Source organism: Engystomops pustulosus, chromosome 6 (assembly GCF_040894005.1).
Source record: "Engystomops pustulosus chromosome 6, aEngPut4.maternal, whole genome shotgun sequence".
In the NCBI taxonomy this organism is placed as follows: Eukaryota; Metazoa; Chordata; class Amphibia; order Anura; family Leptodactylidae; genus Engystomops; species Engystomops pustulosus.
The window spans coordinates 115,334,460-115,349,312 of record NC_092416.1 but is presented as its reverse complement, the minus strand read 5'-3'; the positions used below and the strand labels follow the sequence as shown (position 1 = coordinate 115,349,312).

General features: G+C 37.0%; 1 protein-coding gene across 6 annotated transcripts in view; it reads left to right on the top strand.

The window, feature by feature from the left end:
• Window positions 1-14,853, top strand: part of NFATC2 (nuclear factor of activated T cells 2) — a 90,112-nt gene that overhangs the window by 17,057 nt on the left and 58,202 nt on the right. For 4 of the 6 annotated variants that reach the window (XM_072110639.1, XM_072110638.1, XM_072110636.1 and 1 more), the window contains one exon: window positions 8,432-9,428. In XM_072110639.1, the coding sequence (XP_071966740.1) occupies window positions 8,432-9,428 (997 nt within the window). The remainder of the gene's footprint in view (window positions 1-8,431; window positions 9,429-14,853) is intronic. The other 2 variants (XM_072110641.1, XM_072110640.1) reach the window with 2 other exon arrangements.

Genomic DNA, 14,853 nt, shown 5'->3' with positions numbered 1-14,853 from the left:
CAGTGAAAGTTCTTATATCAATCATAGAGTTATTAGCTCGTAACATCTCCATACATTTGGTACTTTTGATACTTTAGGATACAGTGTACGATGCCCCATAGTAGTCACTTCATAAAGGAATTATATATAATAGTCTATATATATTTACATTTGCATTATAGTGCTGTGGGGCTTTCTCATAGTGAGTTTTCGACCCTGCCCCTTCATTTGCTTTTGTGGCCTCTTACCAGCAATGTCCATTGAACAGGGTCCAAATAATGTGGCCAAATGAACCTTGCAGAAGCAAAGCCTCATATTCATTTAGCTCTGCTTGGCCTTTCCTTTCCACATGGTTGCCCACTGAGTAAAGTCAAAATGAAACAAAATCGCACAGAGCTCTCCTAGCAGGACTACTATGCCATTTTACTGAGTGGCAATGGTTTTCATGGTGAGAAAATACCAAAAGGCCAACATAAAAAAGAACTTTACCAAGATCTGTGTGACAAACTATTATACCCACTTGATTATCTCTGGACTGTTAAGTCTTTTTTAAACTATACTTTGGGCAATGATGTGCAGAAACTGCATACCTTTATAGCAAAGTGGTCTGTTAGGAATACAAAGTATTGAAAAATGTTGGATAAATGTTTTGCTTAAAGTAAACCTTGTACCGGTTACACCTGATGCCTACATTAGTTTGTGGTAAAGATTCAAAATTTATGAATCCATTTATATCTCTATTCTTTCAATGCTGATGAGTCAAGGAGGTGGTCCTATCAGTGATCAATTGCTATCTCTATGTGCATATAGGGGAAGTCACTGATAGGACTTACCCCATGACTCCTAAACAAATACATAGCAGAGATATTAATGTATAAATTACTTGTAAGACCACATTTTCCATTCCCTATGCATTTGTTTTCTATTGCAACTATCTATCTGCTCCTCCAGGCACGTACCCTGCAGGCACTATGCTAATAATGGTTGTGTTTACAATGGGCAGATGGTTTTAATAGATGTAGATATTAAATGTGTTTTAAATGTGGTGACACTTTGATGGTGATATAAAGGCAATTATGTGGGTCTGCTGCTACTAACTAATGTCACTGCTGTTGATTTGGCTGGGGACGGGCCGTTCTTGTTTACACATCATCACGGTTTTGTTTACTGGAGGTAGAATATTGTCGAAAACGAGAAATGCTTCAACAGAAAATAATACATTATATGACTTAAATGTAAAAATAAACAGGATATTCAACCTTAATTCCAGCAGGATGGGAGTGTAAAAGGCCTGTTTAATTTTAAAAAAATTCAGTATTTTTCAAGTACTCTTTTACAGTAGGTCACCTTTACATGAGACAGATGTTTTGCTGAAATATCTGCAAATATTCGCATTAGCCTAGAAGAGTTTTCTAAGCAATGTCAAAGTTGTGCATGGGTGGGACTAACTTATTCTAGTTATGAATTGCAGCGGATTACTCATTGTAAATTATGGTATATGCCAAGTACCATGGAAGTAAATTAATCTAAATACAGCAGTTTTTACTTCTCAGGTTAACTGATGTGGGGACTGCCTTATTCTCAATCTTAGTGTATTACAGGAACTAACTAATTTTTTATCAGTGAAGCTCTACATCCCTCTTCAGCCTGGTGTTTAAGTGTTTTTCCGTATTAGATGAGGTCCTCAAAAATCCTAAAAGTCCAGGAACACAGGGGTCATATTTGCTGCGGAATATTTAGCTTTAGTGAGGGTTGAATACATTGTCCAGAGTCAATAGCAATAATTTGACATAAATCATCTTGTAAGTGCAAATCTCTGCAGGCTATCCACAAACATGTCTGCTTATGCTGTCCCTAAGGCTGCATGCACATGTGCTTTTTATGGCCCACAAACAACAATCTCATGGTCCATTTTTGGTGGACTTTGTGTAACTGGTGGGGGAGCTCCGCTTATGTGTTGATACCAATAGAAAAAGAAAAGTTGTCAAAACTGCTACCTTTAGAAAGACCTGGGGACATGAGCAAGTGATGTCAGGCAAACAACAGACATGTGCCTGTAGCCTAAAGCACGATTTATAATGCTTTAGATGTATAGATTGGTAGATGAAGCACAAGTTACTAAACCTGATGACTTTTCCAGTATAATAAAAATCAGTCTGTTAGTGAGGGGGTCTTCTCAAAGGAATTGTGGAGGTTTAATAAGAGAGTCAGATGTTGCAATATTATCACTGATTTTCTTGTGGATTCTGCACTGACATTTTTAACAGTTTAATTTACTTGATTTAGAGGGTGTGCAGAATTGTGAATGTTCTAGGTTTTTTTGAATGCACAGTATTTATACATTATTCAAATATGTTATTACTACTTATAATGGATTTCTAATTGTGGTTCCACTTGGTACAGATGATTTTCTTTAAGTAAAATATTTTTTTTATTATTTTTCTCACATTTAGTAATCTAGGACCTGTCCTCAAGGCTAGACACAGATAGATCCAGATTGTAACAGAATCAAGTATAGATTTCAAGACACCATTCACACAATTTTTACTGTGATGAACAATTTTTCACATAATAACGTAAGGTTTACAGTTATAGGCAAGGCCACTATATCACCTGTATTACGGCAGCTTCCTACAGATGTTAATCTTTCTAAAACTTGGGTATGCATTTCATGTTGCTCTTCTTTTATAAATATTAATTAAAAGCCCTTTAACAAAATACATATATTAAATGCTGTGAATCTGGCCTTATACAGCTTTTTATAGAAAAAGAAGTATGAAAGGTTTTCAAATTACGTTGTAAGCATTCATGTGCGGTGGCTGTGACCCCATTGCCTGAGTCAGCTCTTTGTGACATTGCACAAGTTGCTTCCTCCTTTCACTGTAATCTATAATGAAAGTCACATGTTGGAGGTTTTTTTCAATTTAGGGAGAAAGAAGAAAATACCATTCTGTTTATGTGAACAAGAGAGGCACTATGATATTTGACAGAACAAATAGCAGATCATACAGCACTTGCACAATGTTTTCCCTCAGAACAACCAACAACTAGTCTGAATAGTGAATAGTTCTTGGGAGAAATTGTAGAACAAATTGTATGGTGGGTTTTCTCTTTTTATCTTTTGAATATGTGTAAATTTTAGGGCTAAATGAACAAATAACCGTCAAAATTGGACCATTCTAAATATTTCCTCCATTTTGATTCAATTACTATGAAGATCTCAAGGGGTTAACAATCTTCCTAAAAGCTGTTTCTGATAGCTTGAGGGGTGCAGATTTCAAAATGGATTCATTATATTGGGGATTTTGATGTTAAATATGTAAAATTTCATTCAAAACTGTATTTATCCCCAAAATAGTCAATTCTGAAAATCCGGAAAAGGGAAATTCGATTTGTAAGCCGCATGACGTCAAAATAAATTATCCAGACATTTGAAAAATGATGAAAATGTAAAGAAGACATATGGGAAATGTTATTCATCAATTTATTTAGGTGGTAAATCTATGTTCCTGAAAACGCAATTATTTCGAATTTCACATTTTTTTTTTTAATTTTTCAAAAAATTCATCATTTTTTCAGTTTTTTCTTAAACAAACCAAAACTTATCAGCCAAAATTTACCACTAAAATAAAGTACAACATAAGGGGAAAAAACAGTCTCAGAATCACTTTGATAAGTAACAGTGTTCAAAAGTTATAACCATATAAAGTGACGCAAGTCAGAATCCAAAAAATGGGACTGAGCCTTAAGCTACAAAATGGCTGCGTCCTTAAGGGGTTAAATCAAGTTTGAAAGCAACAAAAAACCCCTAGAAGATTGATAAAGATTATTTTCATTAGAAAAGTGCTTGGGAGGAAGTTCATGGAGGAAGTGGTTGAGGTTTTGTTTTTCCTTAATGATGTCTGCACTCAATAGAGACAAGCTAACAGGTTTCTTTACCCAGTCTGGAAAAGGATTCATGTAAACTGCTCTGATGCCTTGATGCCTTATCTATATGGGTTTATATAGTAAATTGTGATTTATTTACATACTAAACATGGCACAAAGGATATAGTCTTGGGCATTGCAAGACCCAAAATTGTATCACTAAATGCATATATTTTTATATTTTTCTTATTTTCAGTTTTCCAAATATGTCCTTGCCAATTGATGAGTGAAAAATGCACTGCGCTTGCAAGTGTCTCTGAGTGCAATGCCTTTTTGATGCATCTCCATAGACTTGTATGGGTCGTTTTTGACGCGTGTGACTTGCACATGTATGCAGAGTTTTTTTTAATGCACGTGTGTATGTGAAAAAGGAATGCAAGTCTGACAAATCCAATTGAATACAATGGGGCAGATTTACTTACTCGGTCCTGTCGCGATCCCGTGGTGCGTTGTCCGACGAGGATTCGGGTCTGCCACGATTCACTAAGATTGTGCGCCCAAGTTCGCTTCTGCGCCAAGGTCCGCCGGAGTTAACCTTCTTGTTCCTGGTGTTTGTAAGTGCGTGTCTTGCGACACATTTCTAAATTTTAAATCCCGCGCGTTGTCCGAATCCGTCAGGTTGTTTGACGGTCCGTCCAACGTGTGCGGCAAAATCCTGGGGCAATTAGTCGCAAAACGGAAATCGTCGGGAAACCCGACGAAAATGCGCTCTGCGGACCCTTGGTAAATGAGCCCCAATGGGTCAGAGTGCAATGCAAGTTCTGCATGTCAAAAACAACTGAAAGAGATTTTAGGCTCATATATGTAGCAGAGCCCTGCATATGGACTGTATAGTGCCTGTATTTTTGCCACTGTATAGAAAGACTCTCCCTAAGCAACAATGCTAACTTTACTATATGCATGTGGCATAGCATTGTTTTATTGGAAATATGCTGTATGTTAAGTATTACACATTACAACCTTTGTAACATGATGCCTGGACAAAATCATAAGCATCATAAGCGGGCTCAATTAGCGCCAGTGTATTATAAATGTGCCAACATTTGCCTGGGATCTTATATGGTTGTATAGGAACCCCCTCATGAATATTTTTGAGCTCTCATTTTCTTAAAGCACCAAATATGATGTCTGGCACATAGTGTTACCCCTAGAAAAATCAGCACTGACTGGTACTCTTTAAGGTCTATCTTATCTAGTATTTGTTTAAGGTCATGCATTCTGTTTTTATACTTACATTTTTATTTAAGCCATTCTCATCTTCAAAGCACTGAAATCCATAATTAAAATGATTTGTTCTTGTTAACAGCATGGAATTAATTATGACAAAAGACTATAACATACCAAGGCCTCATAATAGACAATGTTACATGGCTTTGTAGTAACCACTACAACATCTGTACTCTCTAATGAAACATGATTAAAGACCAGGGCGTCTTTTAACAAGCACCAAAGACATACAAGGATAAGTTGCTGGCACTGTTCACTTGGCACATATACCCTATCCTTCCCCTTGAAAAATGTACACAATAGATGGAAATGTTGTGTTACTTTTCACTTGGCAAAGTTTTTTTTTTTCATTTTTGCAAAGAGTCAGACTTTTTTTCTGATATACGCACACTAGAATGGAGCTGCATAGTGATTCTAGCTGCATCCATGGCATTTACGTAATCTAAAGTAACTGTAGTTGCAATGTGCCCCTGAAGATGCAGGTTTGTACCTTTGTGGGGTTTTTTGAAACTGAAAAAATTTTGGCACTATCAGTATTGAAATTCAACTCCATTTATTTATATTAATTCAAGAGTCTCAGGATGAGATCTTTGGTGCAAAAGTAGTTGCCAAAATTACTTTCTAGATATAAGCTAAACTAGACATCCAATATGGTTCGGGTAGGATTAGTACAAACACAATTTTGCCTACAGCATTTCAAATTTTATTGTTACTTGTAAAATTAAGAGAAAAGAACAGGGCACACAGCAGTGATTCTAGTACCATAGCAAATTAGACGCGGGTCTTCAAACCTAGCCAACAAGTCTATATAGTTGAGCCAAAGAAATGCAAAAAAGCCCCATAAGTCTGATCCCAATTAGCCCATAGCATAGAAAAAAATTTCATCCCGACTCTTATACGGCGGTCAAAGTAAATCTCGTCCCAGGTATGACATGAGAATTGATTCCTTTCAAAAAAGGCAATCATGCCCTTTTTGAACTTAAAGGGGTTGTCTACTTTCAGCATATATTTGATATGATTTGTGTAAGGAAAAGTTATACAATTTTCCAATATACTTTCTGTATCAATTCCTCACGGTTTTCTAAATCTCTGATTGCTGTCCTGCTATAAAAGCTTCCATTTTTAGTTCCAATGGGTAGAAATTTGTCCATGTGATGACAGGCAGGTACACAAGTATAACCTAGTATAAAATAGAAATTAAAATCTGTGATGGAAGGTAGTCTTTTAGAGAGGTTTTACGATTAAAAAAGACAGGATAGATAGATAATATAATTTATGAATGGGTTTCATCTTCATATTAATATCTTAATATTTCAAGGAAATTATTTGATTCAGCAAATCATAGTGCACTTTGCTTTCTAGTGATTGATTTACAGTCATTCAACTGATCTTTCATTTAATGTACAAATAGAATGTATGTCAGTAAAAACTGTTTACTGATAAAAAAAAAGACTGACTCAATACTTTTGTATATGCTACGTCAGATACTATTATGTACAGTAGCTTGTAGAGTGTTATATACTGTGGTGAAGTTTGGATTTCTCCTATGAAATATACAAAGTCATTTAAGGGGCAAAGATCCTTTAACCTTTAAACACTATATTTTCACAATATATTACACTACAAAAATAGAAGAAAAAATAAAAAAATGAATGTTCACATCTCCCTTTTTTTACAATTCATATATAAATAAAAAATGATAATCACCAACCTATCATTATCCTCAATTTTTTTTAGGTATGCAGAAATAACAAAATTATATAACTATGTTATGATTGACACAATGAATATAGGGGATGTGTCATTTGAACCACACAGTGAAAGCCTATTTAAAGTACAGTAGCATTACCCAAATATGAATCCTTCGTGGAAATGCTACTGACTGTGTGTGGATAAAGCTCAAAAGATGTTAGAGGTCCACATCATTAAAAATGGCTGTAGGCTGAACTCTCAGCTGAGATTCACCTTATGTCTATGGATACCTTAAAGTTCCTAATAATTGTTTGTGCCAACAAACTATATGATCAGCCACACATTTTTCTGATACTTGTTTCAGAGAAAGCATGAACTAAACTGGTATAACGGGTGCGTAATCTTTTGTGAGATCTTATTACATGTGCTTCTAAGTTCATATCTTCTGATCTGTCAGTTCCACTACTGACAGAGCAGATCCAAATTTACACAGGAAGATCTGCTGCTCACTATGGAAATGTTTAGGCTGCCATGAAAGATGTGATTTTCTCTACTTTTCTAACCTCATTTGGTCTAGCTTAATAGATAACAGTAGATTTCATTACTGAAGGTTTTATTTGCATTATTTAGTTCAGCTCAATATGTAGATTTGCTCTTTCTAGCCAATGAGATATAGGGTTCTACCTTCTATACATCATGGTGCAGATTTATGGAAAGTGTCCTAAGGTAAGACAGTGCAGAGCGATACTAGACAGTCTTATGTTACACAAGATCTATACAAGAGTCTAATGCTGGATAATACATCTGTAGTTTAAGACTGTCTAGTCGTGCTTTGCACCTCCTATTAGTTGGCTTATTTACCCCAAGAAGACTGCAACACAATTCTGTCAGGATAGCATTATTTTTGGCGCATAAACTTTTTGACACAAACCCACATCTCTTTTTAATAGGCCACCTTGTCATACTAGTTTAGCGGTGCTTGAAAACTGTCTAAAACCCTTGATAATTGTGGTACAGACAATCTTTTTGAGCAAACTTTGAAATAATTCTATTGTAAACAGATTTATAAATGTGTTCCATTATATTGTTTTTAGTGCTAGACCTAGAATGTAAACATTAGAAAATGAAAAGAACATGTGATACTGGCTTAGCCTGTATATAACTACCCATGATTTATGCATAGAAGAAAGTTTCTTTTAGAGAGCAGAAATAAATTAAAGGGAACACATCCCATTTAATATGTGGCTTACTAATCAGAACATCACAATAGTGGTCTACTTGTTTTAGAAGACCACACTGTAACATCTTACTATTTTACTATTGACTTAGAGTAATCCTTACAAATGTACAAATGTATTACAAATAGGACACATATATTGTTTAGTGTTTGGAGGAAAATATGCAGCCCTTATATACCTTACAAAGATATGTTTTTCAGAAGGTGGAAAGCAAAGCCCTAGAAACTCTCCAATTTTAATAATATTTCAGTTTAAGTTTGATTATTATCCTTAATTAATTATATTTTCTAATTAACATATTCAATTGTCCTTGATTGTTAACATAAGTTATATAATATTTAGTTTTAAATAGACCCTTCTTTTTCCAGAAGAATCAACATCTTCACATAAAATCATCAGCCCATCTTCTTCTGGAGTTGCGTACTCTCATGATGTCTCCGATTATGGGTCCAAAGCTCTGGCTTATCATAGGTTATCCTCAGATCCCTTGGGCACATATGAACAGCACAATAGTGTAGGGTCCAGGTACCACTTAGACCCTAAAAATGCTACTGGGGCTCCAGCTCTGAGTCCAAGGATTGAGATTACTCCATCTCATGAACTGTTTCATGCCGGTTCATACCGCAGCAGAGATTCAGATACTTTGGTAGAACATCAGCCAAACCTGGCTGCTACCTTGCAAGTCTATGGTTATGATGGCTACAGAGAACCGCTTTGCTTGAGCCCTGCTAGTAGTGGGTCATCAACAAGTTATATTTCAGAGACTAATTTCTCTCCTTACACCTCACCTTGCGTTTCACCAAATAATGGTCCTAATGATGACCTGTGTCCACAGATACAAAACTTCCCTCGTTATTCTCCTAGAGCTTCTCCAATAATGTCTCCACGGACAAGCATCACAGAGGACACCTGCCTGGGACCACGTTCTCCATCTCCTCGACCCAACTCAAGGTCATCATCTCCAGGCTTCAAAAGAAGGTATCCTTGTGCTGAACTCTACAATAGCCATCAAACCGTTTCTCCACATCAGTCAAGAACTCCTTCTCCCCAAGCATCACCTCGGGTTCATCTAAGGGACGATAACTCTTCGCTGAGTTACATTAACCCTACTGCATCAGCACATCTTATGGAAGACCTGAGCTTATCTACTGATCCTTCATGTGGTGTACCAACAAAAATGTGGAAAAACAGCCCAGATCGTTCCCCAATGGCTCCTCATAAGAGCATGTCATGTCAGGTTTATCAACCTCCAGAATATCTTGGGCCTTATGAACACGAAGAAAGAAAGAATTCAGACCCTGGATCAATCCTACTTGTGCCACCCACCTGGCCGAAGCAAATATTGCCTGCAATGCCCTACTACAGGTAATGTTATTCTTGTTTCGTAACACTTAAGAAATTTAAAGAATGATGAGCATAATGTTTAAATGCAGAATGGTTTGCAGCTCCTTATTTATTAGAATGACCCCGAAAACTTGATGCTCATATTTTCTTCTATAGTGAAAATGTTATTTTCCATTTCTTTTATTTTTATATTATTTTATATTTTATTTTAATTTATTTTGTAAATGTTATTTTTATCTTATCAAGCCTTGAGATAAATCACAGCTGAATTGTTCATGTGCAAAGAGCTGTCACTAGAAGAATTCTTGACCTTTGGTGTAGAAATGTCTAATAGAATGAGATACAGCATTACATTCAAGGGAGCTCTTCAGGATAAGATATATTATTGCCTTACAAGGTAGGATATCAGCAGTCCAAGTCCCTAACAGTTCCCCTAATAGGGTACTGCTGATGTCTTGATGTTTCATTGTTTAGGTTATGTATTATTATATACATTTTTTGCTTAAATCAAGGTTAGTCACATAACAATTCAGAGGTCTCTAATTCTTTTTAAAACCAGTATAAATTAAACATATGGCCATGTTGGTGAACTGCCTTGCATCATTAGCATAACATTCTTGTGGAAATCTGTTGTCTAAATACAGAAAAATCTTTATTTCTATATATATGTAAATTACTATTTTGGAGCACTCTCTTCTGAACAGCAAGGCACTGTCAATCAAGGCTAAGTGGGTGGTGCTGCAGTGAAATTGGCTACAGAAGGTGAACTGACTTTGCAGATATGACCAGGATACACCAACATTATAGTTCACATAGAAATAAAAATTAGGATATTTCTGTATTCAAGATAGAACGGAGGGGAGTGCTCACAAGGGAGATAATATTATGCTGCTTTGATAGCAGGAGAGCCCTGTACCTGTGCAGATCTGTGGATATAGAAGTCTTGTCCCCTATCAGTCCATCCATCTTAGTATGTGATACTACAGGATTTCTCCTTCTGCCATGTCATAGACTCTTCACCCCCCCCCCCCCCCCCAACCTCTGCTCTCCTGGCACTATTTTTAAAGTTGAAGAGCTGTTAACCCTTACTACTCACAGAGCAGACTACACTTTCTGTAACTATTTAACTCAAGGTTTCTGCTGGATACTCCAACATGTGATGAAAGCTGCACCACTAGCTACTATATAGATCCTGTAGATGTACACAATATGGAGATCTCAGAGGATGTACTTGAAGGAATCTCACTGGATTTTCTGCTAAGTTATTCTTTGAGAGATCACAATATGTAAAGGAAACTGTAGAGTTATTATAATTGACTCAGCTTTAGGGAAAATAAAGGAAGTGGTTACTCTCTGCCATTTTATTGCTGCTGAAGAAGATTTCTGATAAGTAGCTTCAGAACAGTAAATGCAATGGGGCACATTTACTAAGGGTCCACAGCCGCGAATCCGTCAGGTTTTTCCCGAATATTTCCGCTTTGCGCTGTACTTCACGGCATTGTGTCGCACGCGATCAATTTTTGGCGCAACCACGCCGACTTTCACGCGACAGAAATCGGGGGGCGTGGCCACCGGACAACCCGAAGGATTCGGAAAAAACGCGGAATTTAAAAAGCCATTTGTGTCGCAAGATCAAGCACTCACATACACCAGAAAAAAGCAGGTGAACTCTGGCAGACCTCGACGCAGCAGCGACACCTGGTGAATATCGGCGCACGGACCTTAGTGAATCCCGGCAGAATCCGAATCAGCGCTGGAGAACCCGCCGCTGGATCGCGACTGGACCGCGTAAGTAAATGTGCCCCAATATGTCTGGAAATAAACGGGTGAATAGCACAATATGGGCACAGATCTGTCTTTATTTTTTGAAAGGGAAATCAATTATGACAAGTTGGTAAGACACATAAATGCATAGTAAAAATCAAATTATGGAAAAAATGACAGTATTATGTTTACAATTGTGAACAAATAGAGCCCTCACATTACTTACAATATACTGGATTCATATTGTTTATTGTTACTGCTGTGATATGCATAGCAATGTTACCACATCAAATACATTTCTTAATTGTTAATCACATAGATACTGTGTGATTTAACTGTCAGCTTTAGGTTCTTATTTAGAGTTTGTTTCTTACATTGGGGGACATGCTTGTGTGCCTTATATAACTTTATTTTCCAGATGTTCCGTTCAACTTTTCAATTATATATGACTTCTTTTGCTTATTTTTGTGACTTTTTAGGTGCAAATCTGCACCTGGCACAGGGCAGGTGCAAAGCAAAGATTTTTTGTCATGGTCTCTGTTTTAACATGTAAATTGGAATTATTTCACATGCTTAATAATAATACTTCTTTATTTATATAGTGCACACAAATTACGCAGCCCTGTATAGAGCTTACCAAATCGGTCCTTTAAATGTTTAAAATTTTGCCCATTAACCTGTAGGGCATTGAAAGTTTGGGTTGTTTTTTTTTTTATTCATACATTTTTGCAATTATATATTTTTTTTACTTATTGGCTACTTCTAAGGGTGAGGTCAAATGTGGAGTTAACACATGCATTTTCAGTTGAGAAGAGCATATTTGCCTAATTACATTTAACATGGCATTTACAAAATTAATGTGTTAATGCAATGTTAACACAGATGTTAACATGTTGTAAAAAACATATTTGTTAATGCTATGTTACAGTGTATGTTAACATCTTATTAACACATGTTTTTGTAAACACCATGTTGACAGCAATGTAATTAGGCAAATCTCCTATTCTCAGGTGTTAACACTACGTGTGACCGCAGCCTCATATGTCGTCATCTCCCTGGGGTGTGACTAGAGTGCATAAAAATGTAGGCCACTGCCTCAAATCCAAAATTTAGTGTCCTCTTCTGTATATAACCCCCGGCCCCCTCCCCACCTCACATGACTTGTGAATTTGAGACATTTGCAATAAAAAGTCTAAAAGTCTGGCACCTGCCAGAATAGGAAAAACTAAACATGTATCACAAGATAAAAAGACAACATCATACATAAGGCACAAAAAAGAGCTACCAAATGTCTCAATTATACACCAAAGAAAAAATAACTATGATACGTGTCCCCCATTGTATGATATCACATTGTAACTCGCAAAAATTCTGCAAAATTAGTAAAACAAAAAATAGGTGAGCATCAAATGTTGCAATATTTAGTTTCTACTAGCCATTGCACAGCCTTTTGCCATTTTTGTGTTTCTGTTTTACATTCCCCATTTCCAAAAGTCATCCTTTTTTATTTTTCCATTCAGTAAGCCATATGAGGGCTTTTTATATGGATGTCAGTATTTAAAACTCAATGCAATGTACTGGGAAGCGCAAATTTAATACCTCTAAAACAGTAAAATATATTTTGCTGTATATCCATATTCTGACTTTTTTATTATGTAGTTCACTACATGAGAAATTATTTCTTTTATGAGATTTTGCTGGATGGTGTAGTTTGGTACTCGGAGACACCTAACGTGTATGACCAATTTGACATGCTTTGTGCAGCGCTGCGTAATCTGTGTGCGCTATATAAATAAAGAATTATTATTATTATTATTATATGTTATACTTTTCATATTTATTTATTTTTGTTTAATCCTAGGGGCTCTGATTGCTTTTACATTATACGGCAATCATGCAATTCATGTTTTGACAGCAATAGGAGCCTTAGAGAAGCTCCCATTCATCATAGCAACAGATTGCTGGCCCCCGATGATATCATGGGGGTACAACACGTACAATATGGTGGCGAATAGGTGGTAGCGCCATTTAAGCACTCCACTTATCGTGGCATCTGCTCTCCATACATCCTTAAAGTTTCTGAGCCATGCAATTACAGTGCACAACATTGGGTTATTCATTCTTTGAAAGGTTAAGTGTCAAAATTTGTTTTTTCTTTGTGGAGAGCCACTGCTCTTGTATAACATGGGCTATTTAAATGCAGTTTAGCAACTTAAAATTATTCAGGGCTCTTCTTTGTGCTATGCAAAATTTTAGGGACACATATTGGGCAATGCTTTATTCAGAAGGATGAGGTACCTTCTGGGGGTTTTCTAATGTGTAAGTCTATCAAAGTCACTCCAAACCTGAACTGGTTATTTGGTATTTGCATTGGCATGATTATCTGTCTAAAAAGTACAAAATTTTGAAAGATACAAGGGGTTTTGCCAGAATGGTGAAAACGGGTTCTGTCTGGCTATTTGTTTCTTTGAAGAAACAAGTCATTGCACAAAATGAAGACTATGGCCCACATATACTAAGGTCCTTGCATCAGTTTTCTGTCCGACTTCACACATTCTTTTCATTGCAAACTGCTTGCACAGGTGTTTAAGAAGTGCCTGTGCCACACTTTCACACGTAACCATTTTATGGCGCGGCTGCAATAGGCTTCAAGCAACACAAATTTCTGCACTGAAGGGGCGTTCCGGTGCTCAGTCGAACCGTGCGCCAGATTTAACATGTAAAGTCTGACAGAAATGTGTTGCAAGCCCCAAGTTAAAGGTGCACCAAAAAAAAAAATGGTGCACTCTGTCGTAGAAGTGCAAAGGGCATCAGATTCAAGAACAACGGGTGCCAGAAATCCTTACTCTGGTGCCCTCTGCACACTACACAGGTAAACTGCACATAGTGCAGTTTTCACTTGTCTTAGTAACTGTACCCCAATGTTGTTAAGACTTGCTCCTTGTATGGCTGAATGCTATTGCACAACTGGCTTCTGCCTTTTGTGTGGAGTTCACAGCAATGACCTAGGTTTGGTTAAGCCAGGCAGCCAATACTAGGGCAGAGATGTCAGCTATGTTTTTTACCATTTAATACAATGCTGCAATATAAATAAAATACAATATATCTCCTAAATTAACTCTTGGGTTATATTTCGAACTTGCATTTCATATTGGATATTAGGGTTATCTGCTAGGGTTCCCACACTGCCCCCCTCCATAAGCCACACTGTCCCCCAAAGTAACCACACTGTCCCCTCCCCAGTAGCCACACTGTCCCCCCAGTAGCCACACTGTCCTCACCCACCTCCCCATAAGCGACAATGCCCCCTCCACAGTAACAAAACTTTCCCCCTCACTCTGGGAAAAAACATTTACAAGCACACTGATTTCGGCTGTTGTTTTAGCTTCTTATGTCCGGTTTGTTTTTTTAAAAGGCCTGAGGGGCCCCAGGATCCAAAGGTGTTAATGGAGCCCCTCAGGCTCCTTTGCATAATTTTAAAGGCTTTTAAAAAAGTAAAAAAAACAAGGCATAGAAAGCTTAAAGAAAAGTGGATCCTGCCAGAGGGGGCACACAGCAGTATATCACTATGCTTGGTTTACAATCCTTGATACTGGTGGTAGATGTCCTGTAAGGACATCTACCATCAAAATCAAGCATGATAAACCAAGAACATTCATAGAGTCAGGCAACTTGACTGTGG